The 19,664-nt window shown below is 53.4% G+C and overlaps 1 protein-coding gene across 3 annotated transcripts in view; it reads left to right on the top strand.

Annotated features, from left to right (window-relative positions):
• The window catches only part of Iqgap3 (IQ motif containing GTPase activating protein 3), a 41,150-nt gene extending 21,931 nt beyond the window's left edge, over positions 1–19,219 (top strand). Inside the window, exons 18-38 of one of the 3 annotated variants that reach the window (XM_005080111.3) lie at positions 73–212; positions 292–462; positions 2,897–2,980; positions 3,133–3,204; positions 3,290–3,359; positions 5,028–5,236; positions 5,860–6,012; positions 6,383–6,546; positions 6,822–7,046; positions 8,340–8,480; positions 10,689–10,773; positions 11,164–11,396; positions 11,686–11,818; positions 11,896–11,998; positions 12,481–12,607; positions 13,282–13,369; positions 14,020–14,232; positions 14,750–14,916; positions 15,115–15,216; positions 15,612–15,720; positions 18,504–19,219. In XM_005080111.3, coding sequence (XP_005080168.1) covers positions 73–212; positions 292–462; positions 2,897–2,980; positions 3,133–3,204; positions 3,290–3,359; positions 5,028–5,236; positions 5,860–6,012; positions 6,383–6,546; positions 6,822–7,046; positions 8,340–8,480; positions 10,689–10,773; positions 11,164–11,396; positions 11,686–11,818; positions 11,896–11,998; positions 12,481–12,607; positions 13,282–13,369; positions 14,020–14,232; positions 14,750–14,916; positions 15,115–15,216; positions 15,612–15,720; positions 18,504–18,617 — 2,903 coding nt within the window. In that variant the 3' untranslated portion in view covers positions 18,618–19,219. Of the gene's footprint in view, positions 1–72; positions 213–291; positions 463–2,896; positions 2,981–3,132; positions 3,205–3,289; positions 3,360–5,027; positions 5,237–5,859; positions 6,013–6,382; positions 6,547–6,821; positions 7,047–8,339; positions 8,481–10,688; positions 10,774–11,163; positions 11,397–11,685; positions 11,819–11,895; positions 11,999–12,480; positions 12,608–13,281; positions 13,370–14,019; positions 14,233–14,749; positions 14,917–15,111; positions 15,217–15,611; positions 15,721–18,503 lie in introns of those variants that run through there. The other 2 variants (XM_021233074.1, XM_040752506.1) reach the window with 2 other exon arrangements.
• Positions 19,220–19,664: the final 445 nt, after the last annotated feature.

The following is a 19,664-nucleotide window of genomic DNA, read 5'->3' as shown; positions in this document are numbered from 1 at the left end:
GCCTGCCCAGCCTTCCTGTCTGCTGCCCTCGCCTCCTCTGAGCCTTCTTGGCTCACCTGAGTTTCTACCCAGGGGACGCAGCCTTCTGGGTTCAGCATGACATGAAGGATGGCACCGCCTACTACTTCCATCTGCAGACCTTCCAGGGGACTTGGGAGCACCCTCCCAGCTGCCACCTCAATACCTCCCATCTGACCCAGGAGGAGATCCAGGTGGGCAGGGCTCCTGCCAGGGTAGGGGACTGTGCATGGGGAGAGGCTCCTGCTCACCAAAGGACTCCTGTCTCCACAGTCAGTCATCACCAAGGTCACCGCGGCCCATGACCGACAACTGCTCTGGAAGGCCAACGTTGGCTTTGTCGTCAAGCTTCAGGCCCGCCTCCGTGGCTTCCTTGTTCGTCAGAAGTTTGCTGAGTGCTCCCGCTACCTCAGGACCTTGCTTCCAGCCGTCATCAAGATTCAGGTGGTAGCTTTGCCTTTTCTCCACGCCTGTAAAGATTAGAAACGCAGGCTATCCACCCTCTTTCCCTTCCCCTGGGTGGGATTGGGATGATTCTTGGACCTTTGAGCGGCAGTGATGAAAGGTGTGGATTCTGTAGCCAGATAACCATGATTAGACTCCCTGACCATGTGGCCTTGTAAACTAGTCTTTGTGTATGTGTGTCTCAGTTTATACCCCCCCCCCAAAAAAGTACACTACAGGGTAGCTAGGAAGGTTCAATAAGATGTTGTCTAGAGTGTTTCTGTACAGTAAAAGGAGGACATAAATATCAGTTACTGGTGTCATCGTCACCATTGGGGACTAGTGAAGTGAGATTCAAACATTTTCCCTGGAACAGGAGTTGTGAGGAGTGGCCATGGGCTGGGCAGAAAGGGAGTCTGCCGCTTCCTGTCATGTTAGCGACCGCCTGCTGTGTGGTCCTCTAGTAGGCATTCCATTCAGCTCTTCTGTCCTGTGCATGGCCCATGGGGTCTCTGGGGCTGAGCAGCAAGTAACTGGGGCAGGAGACTAGCCTGGAAGGTAGCCAGAGCACTCTGTGAGCTAGAAATAAGGGGCCCTCCCTGTCAGGCGTGATGTGGAGAGCCCCATGGGGACGACAGCAGTGGAACCCCTTGCAGACCTTGTTGAATAAGCATCCTTGGTGCCTCGTATCTTCAAAACATGCCCCAGTGCACAGGGCAAGGTTCAGGGATGGATACGGAACCAAAAGTGGATAGCCACGCCTCTCCCTTTCAAGAATTGGAGCATGGTTGGCATTAGATGTGACAGGAGGGGCACAAAGGTAGATACCACTACAGGACCCAAGGGAGGAGTGTGAAGCTGTGGACTGGCAGATGCCCTTAGCATGACCTAAGCCTGCAGTAGTGACTGACAGCTCGGGCTCTGGAATCGGCCTTCTGGTCCCCTGACCTCTGACTAAGGCCAGTGCACCCTACTCAAGCCCATGCAGCATTCACCTCCTCCATAAAGACACTTGGTCAAAACACTGGGTGTGAGGAATTAGTGGAATGCTTTTGTCACTAAATGTGGCACAGACTCTCTCAGTGACACCCCATTAGATGCTGGTGTCAACATTGGCCCCAGAATTGAGTCCTGGAGTGGCCCACCTCACAGACTCTCTGATCCAGAGAAGGGCCACATGTACACAGAGGCAGCCTGGTGCCTCACTCAACTTTGGGAAAGTGAGACTCAGAGGTGAGGCAGCCTGGACGCCCTGAGACGTTACTGGCTCCTGACAGCTCTGGCCGTCAGTGGACCTCCAAAGTTCTCAGAACTGACTTGTCCAGATTGGGGGCACGTTTTGGTTTGTTGGTTTTACATTTATATATCTATATTATGTGGGGGGGGCTATAGTATAGCCAGAGGACATGTGGGTCCTGGGGATTGAACTCTGGTATTCAGACGTGGCTACAAGCACCTCTTCCTACTAAGTCATCTCACCAGCTTGGGAAGCATGTTTTTAGGGAAGAATCTTGTCAGGGCTGGCAGAGTATAGAAGAACATGGTGCGTTCTCTGGTGGGGGAGGGGCTGGGAGCATTTGTGCTTTATTAGTATTTTTGGGTCCATATCTCTCATTTGAGTTTCCATGAGGAGGTATTAGGGTACATAGTCCTAGTCTTTCTTTTCTTCCTTTCTTTTTTTTTATTTTTTATTTTTTTGGTTTTTTTGAGACAGGGTTTCTCTGTGGCTTTGGAGGAACTAGCTCTTGTAGACCAGGCTGGTGTCAAACTCACAGAGATCTGCCTGCCTCTTCCTCCCGAGTGCTGGGATTAAAGGTGTGCACCACCACCCGGCAGTCTTAGTCCTTCTTATACAGCTGGGAGACCTTTGAGAACAGAACCAATTTCCCTTCCCCACACCTCTGTCTCAGTCACTGTTCTATTGCTGTGAAGAGACACCAGGACCAGGGCAACTTACAAAAGAAAAGCATTTAACTAGGGGCTTGCTTACTTTGAGCAGACTGATCCATGATCGTCAGGCTGGGAGCCTGGCGGCAGCAGGCAGGTGCTGGAACAGTAGCTGAGAGCTTACATCTGAGCTGTAAGGCAAGGCAGAGAAAGCGAGACCAGACTACGTGTGCATCTTAAAACCTCGAAGACCAACCTCCGTGACACCTCCCCCAACAAGAGCGTACCCTAAACAGTCCATCAACCTCCATGACCCCTCCCCCAACAAGAGCGTACCCTAAACAGTCCATCAGCCTCCATGACCCCTCCCCCAACAAGAGCGTACCCTAAGCAGTCCATCAGCTGGGAACCAAACACTCAGATACATGAGCCTATGGGGGACATTCTCACTCAAAGCACACCATCCTGGAAAGTCCAGGGTAAAGCCGTTCCCACTGACATCTTGAGCCCAAGGAGGTCTGCTAGTGTTCCCTCTTCTGTTTGGCAGGCTCATTGGCGGGGTTACAGACAACGGAAGATTTACCAGGAGCGACTGCAGTATTTTAAAGCAAACCTGGATGCTATAATCACGGTAACTGTGGTCTGGGTGGTTCCTTCTCTTGAGGAACCCTCAGTACACTTCTGTCACTCTCTTACCTCTTGTGACCCTGGGGTTGACTGCGTTGGCTAGGGTCTGAGGGTGAGCCTCAGCCGGTGTTCTGAAGGTAGTGTCTTTTCTCTCAGATCCAGGCCTGGGCCCGGATGTGGGCATCCCGGAGGCAATACCTCAGGCGTCTGCAATACTTCCAGAAGAATGTGAGTGCTACCCACAATACCTGTCTTTACCATAGATCAGAGCAAAGTGAATAGAAGGCCCCCTGATCTCTTATGTCCATGGTAGGTTGACTCCGTTGTGAAGATCCAAGCATTTTTCCGAGCCAGGAAGGCCCGTGATGACTACAGGATGTTAGGTACGCTGGGGAGATAGAGACCCGGAACCAGACAGGTCTAGGTGTCCCCTTTGGAGATGCACAGCAGGCCAGGGCAGGGCCATCCCGCTTTCTGAGGTGTGTAGAGTCCCCTTCCCCCGGTACAGACAGTTTTGTTGTAGGCCAGGCTCCTCTAGCCATATACTTTCTGAGCAGGCATAGCGTACCCATCCCCCTGTGCTGCGCTCGTTCCCCGCCCTGAGCTTCCAGCTGTGCCGTTTCCCTGGCCCTAACTCCACCTCGGGGTCTCTGCAGCTTGCTCCGCCTGGCTCACTCAGCTTGGTTTCCATTTACCCCAGGACCACCTGCCCACAGTAGATGGGGCACTTCCACATCAGTCATTAATCAAGAAAATGTCCCCACAGACTTCCCTACCGGCCAGTGTGATGGGGTCAAATTTACACAAAGCAAGCCCGCCATCGCTGGGCCGTACTCCAGACACACTGTACATTCAGCTTCCCTGACCTGCTGTTGTACTTTCTTACCTCCCCACCAGAAAGTGGGTGGGGCTGCACATAGTAGGTGAGGCTACACGGCCTCTGGCAGGATTTCTTTGCTCTCACTTTTGTTTCCCTGGGATCCCTCCCACTTGCCCCTCTCCAACAGTGGCTCATCTGCCTTGGTCCCTTACTAGATTCCCTCTAGCCACGGGGTCTAGATTCATTCAGCCTCCAAATCTAACTGCTTCATTCATTGCCAGCTGGGTAACTGAGGGCAAGCTACCTGCCCTCTCTCTGCCTTTGGAAGCTCATCGGTAAGATGGATACTACAGTGTTTGACCCTTTAGATTTTTAACAGCACTTAGATTTGGAGCTGGAGAGATGGCTCAGTAATTAAGAGCACTAGCTGTTCTTCAAGAGAACCCAGGTTCGAATCCCAGCCCCCACACATGACTGCCCACAACTGTCTGTAACTCCAGTCCCAAGGGGCCCGATGCCTTCTTCTGGCCTTTGTATAGCGCACAGACATATATGCAGGTGAAACACCGTGCACATAAAATAAGATGAAAACAAAAGCACTCAGACTCAGGACTGGTGGCACCTGCTTCTAAGCCAGCACCTGGGAAGCAGAACAGGAGGACCCTGAGTTCAAGGCTAGCTGGGGCTGCACAGCAATGCTGCTCCAAGAGGCGCCAAATCAGCAGTAAGACGCGAGGAACCCTGCCTGTCTCCGTGAACATTACATGTGCCGTCTTGTTTCCGAGGCTTTTAGCTCAGACACTTCTTTGGGGTTTTTTGTGTGTTTGTTTTCTGACCTCTCCATTACAAAGCTGACCTCCTAAATTTCCTATCCCCTACCCCAACCATGGATACTCCACACGAGTGCTGCATGAAGTTGGCAGGGCTAGCTTGTGGCTGGTAGGTCAGGGGCATGAGAAGCAGGCCAGCCCCACAGACAGGGGAGGAGGAGGGGCAGGTAGAACAAGGATGCCTTTGAAGAGCACCAAAAAGCGCTGGGGCCCTAGCTTTGGTGGCGGAAGTCACTGGAAAGGTCCACATGCATGGTGCGTGAGGAACAGAGAACGCTGTGCCACTCCTAGGTGTGACACAAGAGCCCAGAGGTAGACCTGGATCGGGCCCGGGATCCTCATGGGGCAGGGCTGCCGAAGAGGCTCAGGCCCCCGGCCTGATGGTGTCTCCCTCCTGCCAGTGCACGCACGCCACCCTCCCCTCTCTGTGGTGCGCAAGTTCGTTCACCTCTTGAACCAGAGTCAGGAGGACCTCTCAGCCGAAGCGGAGCTGCTGAAGCTCCAGGAGGAAGTAGTCAGGAAGATTCGATCCAATCAGCAGCTGGAGCAGGACCTCAACCTCATGGACATCAAGATCGGCCTGCTGGTCAAGAACAGAATCACCCTGCAGGTGAGAGGCCGCCCTGGGCCACGCCCCCCACCCAATCCTGAGAGGGAACCCTTACCGTTCTTCAACTAGTAATTCAAATGTGTGTGGTGATCAGTTAACCTTGAAGTCCATTTCCTGTGTAGCTCGCAGGAAGTAAGGAGTTGCTGTCTCCCCCAGCAGAATGCAGAGGCAGATTTGAAAGTTCTATAAATCACATTCAGTTAAGGACTAACAGGCCAATGATGCCCCACCCCACGACTGTGCATCAGTCCATAGATAGTGGCGAGAACACACGCAGGCACAGTACCTCTGTTTTGTTTTTTGGTTTTTTTTAAAGACTTACTTATTATGTACAGTGTTCTGCCTGCAAGTATGCCTGCAGGCCAGAAGAGGGCACCAGATCTTGACAGATGGTTGTGAACCACCATGTGGTTGCTGGAATTGAACTCAGGACCTCTGAACAACCGTCCCTCCAGCCCCAGCCCAGAGTTCTTTAGAGCCTCACCTGTGAAAGCAGGGTGTCAGGTGGCGTGGTAGGGGCTCTCTCCTCTCCCGAGCCCGGCTTCTTCAGACACTAAGTCTGGACCACATGTGTCATTGGTACCAGTCTGGGCTGGTTGGTTTGCTCCTGCCCTCACATCCAGGAGGTCGTCTCCCACTGCAAGAAGCTGACCAAGAAGAACAAGGAGCAGCTGTCAGACATGATGACCCTGGACAAGCAGAAGGGATTAAAGTCACTGAGCAGACAGAAACGGCAGAAGCTAGAAGCTTACCAGCACCTCTTCTACTTGCTGCAGGTGAGCAGGACCCTGAGGACAAGCCTTGGCAGGCGTCACTCGGGGTGAGCAGGGCCCTGAGGACAAGCCTTGGCAGGTGTCACTCGGGGTAGAGCACTCACTTGCCTTGCACACAGAGCACTGAAGAAAAACAAAACAGTTTAAAAGCCGAGAAGTCTCTGCCGTCTCCTGAGCATGCTCTCTCTGCTTTCCCCATGCCCTGTCCGATGCCCTGTTCCCAGGGACAGAGCCCATCTCTCCCCATTTGTATGCGTATTTCCAGTGCTCTGAGAGGCGATCCTTTCTCTGCGTCAGGAAGTCCTTTGTAACTGCTCTGACTGCTGCCTCTCCAAGAGCATTCCCAGCCCTCTGTCTCCCTGATTGTTCGCAGACTCAGCCCATCTATTTGGCCAAGCTGATCTTTCAGATGCCTCAGAACAGAACCACCAAGTTCATGGAGGCTGTGATTTTCAGCCTGTACAACTATGCTTCCAACTGCCGGGAGGCCTACCTTCTGCTGCAGCTGTTCAAGACAGCACTCCAGGAGGAAATCAAGTAGGCTCTCCTGACTGGGGGGGGACGACGGGGGTGGAGGGTGGGTCAGAGATGGCAGCTGTGCACCCTACCAATGGCGTCAGTAGGCCATTCTTCTCTTCACTATAGGAAGAATGTAAGGCAGCTCTGGAGCGGCATGGTGGGGGATGTGGGCTGTCCTCGAAGGATGACACCAGACAGTGGGACCTCCCTTAGGGTGGGGCTAGAGTAGGCTGGAAAAGGTGGGCAGCTATGTCCTCCTTAAAGCATGAGGCCAGTAACCTGTTGTACCACAGGTCAAAGGTGGAGCAGCCCCAGGATGTGGTGACAGGGAACCCAACAGTGGTGAGGCTGGTGGTGAGGTTCTACCGCAATGGGCGGGGACAGAGCGCTCTACAGGAGATCTTGGGCAAGGTTGTCCAGGATGTGCTGGAAGACAGGTCAGTCAGCATCCACACAGATCCTGTCCACATCTACAAGAGCTGGATCAACCAGATGGAGGCCCAGACCGGGCAGCGCAGGTGAGCCAGCGGGAGGGGCGCGTGCTTTGACCGCTAGGGAGGCCTCCTGTGTTTGAAGGTGGCACACACAGGACTCTGAAAGATGACGCAAAGCCTACAGGAGATGTGGGCCCTGGCTCTCTGTTGTCCCAGCTGCCCAGGGTGATCTTATAGTAGCACCTGGTACCTGCTTTGAGTCTGACATTTCTCCCTGCTCTTTTCCAGTTGCCTGGTGGCTGCTGACTCCTCCCTCTCTGTCCTCACTGCTGACTCCTCCCTCTCTGTCCTCACTGCTGACTCCTCCCTCTCTGTGTGTCCTCACTGCTGACTCCTCCCTCTCTGTGTCCTCACTGCTGACTCCTCCCTCTCTGTGTGTCCTCACTGCTGACTCCTCCCTCTCTGTGTCCTCACTGCTGACTCCTCCCTCTCTCTCTGTGTGTCCTCACTGCTGACTCCTCCCTCTCTGTGTCCTCACTGCTGACTCCTCCCTCTCTCTCTGTGTGTCCTCACTGCTGACTCCTCCCTCTCTCTCTCTGTGTCCTCACTGCTGACTCCTCCCTCTGTGTCCTCACTGCTGACTCCTCCCTCTCTGTGTGTCCTCACTGCTGACTCCTCCCTCTCTGTGTCCTCACTGCTGACTCCTCCCTCTCTCTCTGTGTGTCCTCACTGCTGACTCCTCCCTCTCTGTGTGTCCTCACTGCTGACTCCTCCCTCTCTGTGTCCTCACTGCTGACTCCTCCCTCTCTGTGTCCTCACTGCTGACTCCTCCCTCTCTGTGTCCTCACTGCTGACTCCTCCCTCTCTCTCTGTGTGTCCTCACTGCTGACTCCTCCCTCTCTGTGTGTCCTCACTGCTGACTCCTCCCTCTCTGTGTCCTCACTGCTGACTCCTCCCTCTCTGTGTGTCCTCACTGCTGACTCCTCCCTCTCTGTGTGTCCTCACTGCTGACTCCTCTCTGTGTCCTCACTGCTGACCCCTCCCTCTCTCTCTATGTGTCCTCACTGCTGACTCCTCCCTCTCTGTGTCCTCACTGCTGACTCCTCCCTCTCTGTGTGTCCTCACTGCTGACTCCTCCCTCTCTGTGTCCTCACTGCTGACTCCTCCCTCTCTCTCTGTGTGTCCTCACTGCTGACTCCTCCCTCTCTGTGTCCTCACTGCTGCGGTCCTGCCTGGGTGCTGCCTTTCTCCTCTTGGTACCCTGGTCTGTCTTGAGCCTCTCTGTAGACAGTGTGTAGTTAGGGAAGAGTTGATGGGGAAGTTTGGGAAAGAAGGCAACAGAGCGGGACACCAGCTTTACCCTCTCTCTACCCACAGCTGTCTCCCTTATGACGTCACCCCTGAGCAGGCTTTGAGCCACTCTGAAGTCCAGAGGCGATTAGACATCTCCCTACGTAATCTCCTTGCCATGACTGATAAGTTCTTTGTCGCCATCAATTCATCTGTGGATCACATTCCGTATGTAAACCTCCCACCAGGGATAGGCCAGTTTGGAAGGGGGCAGCAGAACAAGTGACATCCCACAGGCAAGGGGCCGGAAAGGAGGAGCCAGAGGTGCCTGTCGGGTCTGCAGACACTGAAGCTCTTGCCAGGGAACTGAGCTGGGATGCTACAGGTGGCTGGTCAAGGAGAAGCCCAAATGGTGATAGGAACACAGTATTGTCTGAGAACAAGTGAAGAAAAGATGGGATTCTTTGAACCACAAAGTAAAAAAGGGGTAATACTTCAAATTGCTAAAGAACTTCAGAATTATAGTCCCCCCCAGACTTTTTGTTTCTTTAGATAGGATCTCTCAACATAGCCCTGGCTGTCATGGAACTTGATATGTAGACCAGGCTAGCCTCAAACTCAGAGATCCTCTTCCTTCAGTCTCCCCAGTGCTAGGATTAAAGGGATGCATCACCATGCCTGTCCCTTTTTTTTTTTTTTTTTTTTTTTTTTTTTTTTGGTTTTACGAGACAGGGTTTCTCCTGTATTGTTTTGGAGGCTGTTGGTCCAGCCTGGCCTCAAACTCACAGAGACCCACCTGCCTCTGCCTCCCAAGTGCTGGGATTAAAGGCGTGCACCACCACCGCCTGGGGCCTGTCCCTTTTTATTATTTATTTATTTATTCATCTGTGTGTCTATTTATTTATGTGTAGCCCTAGCTGTCCTAGAACTCACTTTTGTAGACCAGGCTGGCCTCAAACTCAAAGATTCACCTGCCTCTCCCTCCTGAGTGCTGGATTTAAAGGTGTACACCACCACCACCCAGCTTCGCCTTTTTTATTTTAAAAGATTTTTTTAATGTATATGGTGCTTTGCATGCATGCATATCTGTTCCCCAGGGGCCCTCAGAGGCCAGAAAAGGGCGACAGACCCCTTGAGACTTTAGTTGGTGGTTGTGAGCTGCCGTGTGGGTGATGGAAATCTTTCTCTGGAACAGCAGTTACTTATTAACTACGGATCCATCTTTGCAGCCCCTAGCTCTCTTCTGTCTTAATAACTTGCAGGTAGAGGCATATGGTCAAACTATAAACAAGCCTCATCCTTCTAAGTTTGAGTGTAGCCTAAACTACGGAAAAACCTGTATGAAAGCAAAAGGCAAACAAAAATTGTTCGATAAATGTTTTGAGAACTATTTGATAAGCCAGGTGGAGCACACCTTTAATCCTTGCACTCAGAAGGCAGAGGCAGGCGGATCTCAAGGCCAGCCTGGTCTACAGAGAGAGTTCCAAGGCAGCCAGGGCTGCACAGAGAAACCCTGTCTCAAAACAAGCAAAGAAACCAAAAAATGTAAACATGAAAATGTGAGCAGGTGGGTGTCATTTAAATCCAGCATCCAGCCACTGGCCTTGGTTCTCTGAGTACCAAAGGGGAAACAGTCCCAAACTGGAGAGCTGGACTGAGGCTTTGCAACTGGGAGTAAGGAAAGATTGCCTGATGTCTAAGAAGAGAAATATACAGCCAGTTATAAATCTGCTGGTAGCTGGCAGCGGAAATATCTTTTCACAGAGTCTGATTAGCTTTTCGGCAGCAAACCCATCATAGGAGTGACAAGCTCAGCACATTGGAGTAACACTGTTACTTTCATAAAAACCTTGTGAGACTGAGTGCTCACTCCTGTCTCCAAAGCCAGGGGACAGGTGTGCAGATGGGAAGGAAATGGCTGAGAGTGGATCCCTGGTAGGCAGGCCGGCCCTGCCCCAGCCCAGACACGCTGCTCAGGACCTCTGGGAGCTGGCAAAGTTGGCTGCCTTGGAGGCTCCTGGGCTGTACCCAAGAGACAGAATAGCGTGACTCTGTAGAGAAGGTGAGGAGTGCTGCAGGCAGAGGTGGCCTGTGGGGAAGTGAGGGCCTCAGAGCTGCACACCACTGTAGCAGAAGCATTTGGAAGGCAGAGGTTGACATAATGAGTTTGAGGCCTGCATGTACTGCACTGCAAGACCCTGTCTCAAAAACAAGTTGTCGGAGGTAGGGAGGACTTCGGGGGCCAGCCAGGCCCTGTCCCTGGTATTGGAGGAAGGGCAAAGGCCCAGGGGCTGAGGACTGCAGCAGGGAGCACTGCCAACCTGTGTGGGCTCCGCTCTGGTGTGGCTGAGACAGGGAGAGAGGCAGCCGGGCTCTCCTGCCATGAGCCCTGGGGCAGGAATGTGAATGGCCACACGTGCCTGTTTTGTTCCTAAGGTATGGGATGCGGTATATGGCTAAAGTCCTGAAGACAACCCTGGAGAAGAAGTTCCCCAGTGCCACAGAGAGCGAAGTCTATAAGGCAAGTGTTGTCTTTCCTACCCCAAGACCCTCCTTTGGCCACTTTTGCCAATGATCCCCAGACAGACAGGATGACAGAAATGGGTCCAGAGCTGGAGAGATGGCTCAGAGGTTAAGAGCACTGGCTGCTCTTCCAGAAGTCAGGAGTTCAATTCCCAGCAACCACATGGTGGCTCACAACCATTTATAATGAGATCTGGTGCCCTCTTCTGGCTTGCGGGGATACATGCAGGCAGAACACTGTATATTTAATAAATAAATAACCTTTAAAAAGAAAAGAAATGGGTACCGTTCTGTAAACAGAGCCTGGCCCACCATTGTAGAATATGAAGCTTTGGCTGTCAAGGGGGCTTCTAGAACTTTCTAGAAAAATGTTCTCCTCTGCACTCAGGTGGTTGGGAACCTCCTATACTACCGCTTCCTGAACCCTGCTGTGGTAGCTCCTGATGCCTTTGACATTGTGGCCATGGCAGCAGGCAGCACCATGGCCACCCCACAGCGCCATGCACTAGGGGCTGTGGCTCAACTCCTACAGCATGCTGCTGCCGGCAAAACCTTCTCTGGGGAAAGCCAGCACCTTCAAGTCCTGAATGGCTACCTGGAGGACATGCATCTCAAATTCAGGTCTCGTCCTGGCACCCTGTCCCTCCCTGACCCCCTCTCCACTCCTTATGGTTTGCACCCTGCTCTCCTCTCTAGAGTCTGAGGAAGAAAAGTCCAGAGGCACAGGGGATAGGGGAGCCCCGAGGGCAGTGAGAGGCATCTAGAGGACAGAGATAGTTTGGATGGCACACCAGACAGAGCAGGGCAGGGACTGAGACTAGCAGCAGACTTGACCTGACTGGGATGGTGGCCATCCAGGGGGTAAGGACTCTGGCCTAGTCCACTCTGACACACCTTCTCTCTGTGGTAGGAAGTTCATCTACAGAGCCTGCCGGGTACCAGAGCCAGAGGAGCGCTTTGCCATAGATGAGTACACGGATATGGTGGCTGTGGCCAAACCCGTGGTGTACATCACTGTAGGAGAGCTGATCAGCACACACAGGGTGAGTGTCGGCGCTGGAGGGCTAGCCTGAAGGTCCTTGCAGATCCCTGACACCCTCTTTCCTTCTGCCCTCCACAGCTCTTGCTGGAACACCAGGACCAACTGGCCCCGGATCACCAAGACCCCCTGCACCAGCTCCTAGAGGATCTCGGGGAGCCGCCCACCGTCTCTGACCTCACTGGTGCGTGCCTTCTTGGCATCTAGAGCCAGCTATACATTCAAGGTTCATAGGGACATCATAGGGAACCCCTCTGTTCCTATGGCTCTGATAGACACAGCTCACAGCCTTGTTCAGACAGTGCACAGATATTGATGGTAGAGGAGAACAAACTATGGCAATGACCGATGGAATCACACGCAGGAGATGTGGTTGGAGAGGGCCTCTTGGGTCCTCCTAGGTCCTACGTCAGCTCTAGAGCTCCGAAATGAGGAGTTTGGCACGCAGTGGAAGGGCAGTGTTGGTGGGTGCCGGGACCTCTAAACTCCAGGCCCAGCTGGTACCCAGGTTGAGCTCATAAAGAGGCCCAGGGTAGTAACTCAAGTCCTTCCATGGGCGACAGGGTTGAGGGCATGGTATGGTCGCATGGGGCAGTGTGGGAGGGCTTCCTGGAAGGGATAAACAGGGGAGCACTTTTGCTGTGACCCATCTTTGTGCCATCTCAGGTGAGAACTTAGTCACAGATGGGCAAGTGGATCTGAGCAGGCTCGAAGTGTCCCTGACACTCACCAACAAGTTCGAAGGGCTGGAGACAGACGCTGACCACACCAGCAACCAAAGCCTGCTTCTGAGGTGGGTGTGGTGGCCCTCCCAGGGTCAGAGATGACCATCATACCTTCTTACCCCCCCACCCCGGTTCTTCTAAAAGTCCTCCCTGAACCCTACGTCACATTCACCGCTCAGAATCTGTCAGCTATGCCTTGACGTCCTCTCAGCGTTGGGGGAGCACGTGTCACAGCACATGAATGGAGGTCAGGACAACTTTGTGGAATCAGTTCTTTTGAACAACGTCCATCTTCACATGGGTTCCGGGGATGGAACTCAAATCCACAGGCTTGCACAGCAGGGGCCTTTACCAACTCGGGCCGGGAAATCACTCTTCACACTTCTGTAAAAGCGTGTCAGGAAGGACCACACAGGGCTGGACTGGCCACCTAGGCCTGTTAGCACCACCATCTCCCCAAGGCAGCTCCGCACTCATCCACACACTGTCCACGAGACTGCCAGAGCGGCAGTGTTAGCAGAACAGCTACCTAGGGGAGGGGGGCGGTGCCTTGAGAATCAGCTATGGGGAAAGCAGGAGGGGTGAATGTTTGGGTAGGGGGAGGGTACTCTAGGAGACAACCTCCCATGCACCCTCTCACTCCTCTTCTGGGCATGCCCAGACCTGGGGCAGGGTCCACTTACCCTTAGCTCTTCTGCCACTCTGTCCAGACCCTTCCTAACCCCACCCGTCCCCCTTGTAGCACCAAACAGATGCTGGCTGACCTCATCCAGTTCCACCCTGGGGAGTCCCTTGAGGAGATCCTGTCCTCCTCAGCTCCCAGAGAGCAGGTGAGTAGCCAGGACAGCCCACAACAGCTTAGTCTTTAACTCCACCTCTCCCTAGGCACTGCCCATTCCTCCCAGTCTGCCACAGAGGCCCCAAGCTCATAAGACCAAGCCTCTGACCTTGACTCCAGAGGCTACAGGCTGAGGGGGCAGCCCAGACAGCCCACACTCCCTTCACAGTGCTGGGGTGAGGATAGCACTGAGGGGCAGTCTGTTCTGAGAAACGGGGAGTGTTGGAGGGTTTGGAGCCAGGAGAGGGTGCCAGGTGGGCTCCCCGTTGGGGTCAGAATAAGGGCAAAGCCAGGAGGTCCCTGAGTAAGGCTGGTAATGGCAGGCAGAGGCAGGTCCCAAAGCAGCTGGGCCCCACATAGACCACATGCCCACAGGGAACCACGATGGGTAGGGAGGCTGGCAGCAGCCATGTCTCCTCCGCCTGTATGTGTCCTTTGGGCCCACCTGTGACCCACAAGGCACTTCCACGCATTGTTGCCTGTGTGTTCTCCCCTCCCCCACAGAAGCTAGGCTGGGAAGGGGGTGCTTTTCCTGAAAACACACAGGAATGTGCACAGGACTCCCAAGCTCCGGGGTTTGTCGTGGTTTGAAGTAGGATGCTAGGGCCTGGGACCTCCTCAGCATCTCTGCCCCTCCCCCAGGAAGAGGCCCATCATCGGCTGATGTGTTGGCGCCAGGCGTGTGATACCCAGAAACCAGAGTCACTTCGAAGACACCACTCAATGATGGCACACTCCCTCTTGCCACTGACAGAGAAGCAGCGACGCGTCCTGCGGAACCTGCGTCGGCTACAGGGCCTGGGACTGGTCAGGGCCAGTGACTGCTACCAGGGACTGGTGGATGAGCTGGCCAAGGTGATAACCCAGGCCAGGACTACATGTGGCCGCATGCAAAGCCGCTGTGCTGGCCTTCCAGAGGCAGTTCTCCCTGGTGGGTGCCACCCAGATGGTCAGCCCAGGGTTCTTTCTGAGGAAAGATCTTAAGGTTAAGCCGGCAGACCGGTTTTTCTCTGAGCTCTCTTCCACTAAAACACTGTAGCCTTAGTCAGGTTCCAAGACACCCGGGGCTGCTACACAGAGAAACCCTAACTCAAAAAAGAAAAACAGACATGCTAGTACAGACAGACAGAAGCAGTGAGTTTGCGCCCTGGGAGTTGGGGGTGGTATCCTTGCGTTGTCTCTTAGGTAAAACAGCCTTCAAGGTGGCTTTTTCCTGGTGCTGGTAATGGAACACATGCTAGGCAGACCCTGCCCTGAGCCTCTCCTCCCCAGGCCCTCATCCTGTCTAAGTTCTTAAACCCTTCACAGTGAGCTAGTGGAGTGTTCTAGGACTTAGGAAGGCTGCTAGCCTGCTTCCCACCCCCGTCTGCAGGACATCTGCAACCAGCGCAGGCACCGGCACCGGCGGAAGGCAGAGATGCTGAGACTCCGGTCCACACTGCAGGGCCTAGATGCCAAAACCACCTTCTTCGAGGAACAGGGCGACTACTACAGCCAGTACATTCAGGCCTGCCTTGACCACCTGGCCCCCAAAGCCAAGTAGGTGCTGTGAGCCCGACCCTAACCCTGGCTCCTTCATCTCCACTCTGTCCGCCTCTGCCCCACCCTGGCTAGGGTCACCCTGTGCAGTACTGCTGCCCCCCACCATCTACAGCGGTGAGTCCTCACCGGCCACCAGGAGCCGTCAGGCAGTGTTGAAAGTTTATGGGACAAACTCTGGGGCCTTCTTTTAAGCAGGAGCTCTGGGAAGGGGAAGAAGCAGCCGTGTCTCCATTACACAGCCGCCCAGCTGCTGGAAAAGGGAGTCTTGGTGGAAATTGAAGACCTCCCCGTCTCTCAGTACGTTTTGGGGGCAGAGTGTCAGACCCGTCTGTCCCCTGGGAGGCACGAGGCTGGGATGGCGCTCTGAGCAGGGCACGGGGTTGGGAGGCAGGAGGAGGCTGTGCTGAAAGGAAGGCGGGGAGATGGGCGTCTTCAAGCAGAAGGAGGGCCACAGAAGTGTGCTAGCGCTGGGAAGGATCTGGGGAAGCTTCGGGAGAGCAGCTTGGTAGGGCCAGGCACCCAAAACAGATTAAAGGTAGGAGTCAAACAGGGAGAAGGCAGAATAGGCCCCAGCAACGAGGCACACGGAGAAGCCAGGGCCATCAGAAGACACACTGCTGCCCCAGTGAGCAGCTGCGGAGTGGGGTAGGACTCGGAAAAGAGGAGCCCTGTGTTGACTCCTGCCCTGACAGCTTCAGGAACGTCATCTTTGACATCACTCCTGGAGATGAGGCGGGAAGGTTTGCCGTAAATGCCAAGTTCCTGGGTGTGGACATGGAGCAGTTTCAACTCCACTACCAGGTGAGACCCTGAGAGCCCCTGCTAGAGCCTGGCCCACGGGTGGGGGTCTGAAAGCCAAGTCCCTAAGAGGGCTGAGGCGGAAGGAGCAAAAGTTCAAGCTCCGGGGCTGGCGATGCTCAGCTCTCACGCTTACCTAAAAAGCCTATGACTTGCATCTTGATTCCTATACCCGTCCACATGATGGAGGTAGAGAATTGACTCCTGTAGGCTGACCTCTGACCTGTGCACGTGCAATGGGGTGTGCATGACCACACATATGCACACACACAAATAAAACTAAGAAAATAAATATAAAACAAAAATTTTTTTCATTTCAAGGCCAAACGAACTACAGAGTTCAAGGCCAGCCTGGGGAAGCTTAGTGAGACCTTGTTTCAAAACAAGCAGTAAAGCTGGGACAGTGGTACATGCCTTTTATCCCGGTTCTGAGGAGCAGAGGCAGTGAGTTCCAGGCCAGCCTGGATTACATTGGGAGACCCTGCCTCAGAATAAAGATACAAGTAAAGACTAAAATTTAAAAAGGGCTGGAGAGATGGCTCAGTGGATGAGAGCGCTGACTGCTCTTCCAGAGGACCCAGGTTCAATCCCCAGCGCCCACATGGCAGCTTACAACTGTCTCCAACTCCAGGATCTGATACTGTCACACAGACCTACATGCAGGCAAAATACCAATGCAAATAAAAAATTAACAAATTTTAAAAATAAGATTAAAAGCGAGCTGTGGATATAGCTCAGTGGTAGAGTACTTGCTTAGCATGCCTGAAGCCCTAGGTCAAATCTCAACAGTGAGAAACAATACGCCGCCCCCACCCCACCCCAAGGCTTTAGTGTCAGCTCCCTGTGGGCCTTGTTTAATCCCTAGCTGCTCTGCAGGTCTGCCTGTTTTATAGGCTCGAGGCTAAAAGGTTAAGAAGCTGACCTCAATCCTAGCTAGTGTTCAGAGAGCAGCTATTTCATTTTTATTTGAAACAAGGACTCGTGTGGCCTAGAACGCCTTCTTCACTAGCTGAGGTGACCTTGACTATGATTCGCTTCCCTCCCGAGTGCTCTACCTCACCTGACTTAGTAGTATCAGGTACCAGGGCTTCACACATTGTGGGCAAGTACTATTCCAGCTGACTGCACCCCAGCCCCATGTTTTAAAAGATTGCTATTTTTACAAGGGTTCTGGGAATCCAACTCAGGTCCTCGACAAGCACTCTGCCAACTGTGCTATATCCCGCTCTATTTTCTGTTGCTGGTGACGGGGTGCTTTTTCTTTTTTTTAAGAGGCAGGGTCCTGAACCTGGAGCCTATCAGCTCACAGTTTGAGTAGGTTGACTAGCCAGTGGGCCTCCCTGGGCCAGGGTTATAGCACACACATCCACAGGTGCTGAGGATCCAAACTCAGGTCCTCACTCAGCATGATTCCTCTGCTGAGTCACACCCTTAGCCCCTTTATTTTGGGGGGGGGGAAGGGGAGTTTCCAGACAGGGTTTCTCTGTGGCTTTGGAGGCTGTCCTGGAACTTGCTCTGTAGATCAGGCTGATCTCAAACTCACAGAGATCCTCCTGCCTTTGCCTCCCGAGTGTTGGAACTAAAGATGTGTACCACCACCTCCCGGCCAGCCGCCTTATTTTTTTTTAAGTATTTATTCCTGGGTGAATGAGTGCCTACACCTATGCATGTGCAGAGTCCAGAAGAGGGCATCGGGTCACTTCCAGCTGGAGTTATTTATAGCATTTGTGGACATGGGTGCTGGGATCTGAACTTTGCTCCTCATGGCTGAACAGCAAGAACTCTTGATCCCTGAGCCATCTTTCCAGCCCATATTTTGCTTTTTGTTTGTATTTGGTTTTCTTTTAGTTTTTCTAGACAGGGTTTCTCTGTATAGCCCTGACTATCCTGGAACTCGCTCTGTAGACCAGGTTGATCTCAAACTCACAGAGATCTACATGCCTTGGCGTCCGAGTGCTGGGATTGAAGGCGAGCGCCACCGTGCGCCACCACTGCCCAGCTGCTTGACTTTTTTTTTTTTTTTTTAAGATTTATCTTGCCGGGCATTGGTGGCGCACGCCTTTAATCCCAGCACTCGGGAGGCAGAGGCAGGCGGATCTCTGTGAGTTCGAGGCCAGCCTGGTCTACAGAGCTAGTTCCAGGACAGTTTCCAAAGCCACAGAGAAACCCTGTCTCGAAAAACCAAAAAAAAAAAAAAAAGATTTATCTTATTTTTTATTTGTGTATTTGTATGTGCACACTCATTCAGATGCCCAGAGAGGCCAGAAGACAGTGTTGGATCTCCTGGAACTGGAGTTACAGGCAGTTGTGAGCCTCCATGTGGATGCTGGGGTCAAACCCTGCTCCCTGTGCAAGAGCAGCCAGTGCTCTTAACCAGTGAGCCATCTCTCCAGACCTATTTGTTGTTTTTTGTTTGCCTAAGAAAGGGTCCTATTCTATAGCCCAGGCTGGCCTGGAGCTTGTCCCTGTGCTTGTGCCTCCTCCTCCCAGGTGCTAGAGTTACAGGGGTATGCCCCCACAACGGGGTTCAGAGAGGTGACTTTCAGCACCGCTCTGCTGTTTGCCTTGTGAATAAGAAACCTAGTTTCAAGTCCTGGCGCTACTTGGCTTGACATTTGGTCAAATCACTGGGCCTGTTTTTCTCATTTGCAGAGTGGGCTCTCAACGCCCTGCTTCAGTGGCCAGTGCCCCTGGCAGCCTTAAGGCTTCATGACAAGTGTTTCATAGGCTGGCCGGGCCACTCCCAGAAGCTCATAAATGCCCCCTCCCTGTCCCGTCCCTCCTAGGACCTCTTGCAGCTGCAGTATGAGGGTGTGGCTGTCATGAAGCTCTTTAACAAGGCCAAAGTCAATGTCAATCTTCTCATCTTCCTCCTCAACAAGAAGTTCCTTCGGAAGTGACGGAGGCTGCGGTGCTGCCCGGCCCGGCCTCTCAGCTGAGTGACTGACTGCTGAGCTTGACCATTAGCCTGTGGCCCTCCCTGCAGCCCAGGGCCCTCTGTGCTGTGCCCTCAGCAGCCTCCAGCCTTTCATCATGTCCCAGCAGTGACTTGGGGCTTCAATTGCTGATATCCTCCGTGACAGCTGGGTACACCTCAATCTCAGTCCTTCATTTGTGGTCTGTTTCTTATGTGTGTCCGTGGGGTATTTATTCTAGCCTGATTGTTGTGTAGCCTTAATCATGGTTTTAATTCTCACCTTTGAACTCAAAGAGTTCTCGTTTCCCCCTTCAAATTAATGTCCATTCCATTTTTTCCTCGCCCTTACATTCAAATCTCTTGGGGTTGGAGCAGGGAGGCTCCCGGCTCCATTTAGAGCTCATTGTCTCAGCTTCCACAGGACGAAAAGCTGTCTTGCCGCCTGCCTTGTCCCCTGGGAGCTGTCTCCAGGTGGCTCCCATAGACCTGCAGGCCTGCCTTCACCCTCTGCCCGCCCCACACCTTCCAGCTTCTTACCCTTTCTGCCCTCTAGATTTCCTCTCAATAAAGCCAGCTGAAAACCCACATCTGGCAACGCCTGTGTTATCTCCTGCAGCACAGCCCTCAAGACCTGGGGAGCAGGGAACTTGGGGTGCATCCCCAGCAGCTGTCTACCTGCCCTGGGCACATGCCAGCCATGCCTGCCTTCCCAGGCTTGTACCAGTGGAGGACGTGGTCCCTCTTTCTCTCTCCCAGGGCACAGAGGGGAGGAAGAAAACTTAGGTTGTTTCCATTGGCCACTCTAAGAACTCAGGCTGAGGAGAGCCCAGTCCAGACTCCATCCACCCATTTTACACAGCTCCCACTGGTGCATCAAAGCCCCTTCCCGGGGAGAAAGCTCCCGGCTTTCAAGAAACTGCCATGGCTGTGGGGGAGGGGACGACACAGATCTGCCTGACACTTGAACTCAGCGGCATCTGCTGGGCACCCACATTTTCCTGGTGCTGCCTGCCTGCCTGCCTCTACCCCG

This window comes from Mesocricetus auratus, unplaced genomic scaffold, assembly GCF_017639785.1.
Source record: "Mesocricetus auratus isolate SY011 unplaced genomic scaffold, BCM_Maur_2.0 Super-Scaffold_100009, whole genome shotgun sequence".
In the NCBI taxonomy this organism is placed as follows: domain Eukaryota; kingdom Metazoa; phylum Chordata; class Mammalia; order Rodentia; family Cricetidae; genus Mesocricetus; species Mesocricetus auratus.
Note: the sequence above shows the minus strand (reverse complement) of the source record. Positions and strands in the feature narration are given on the sequence as shown.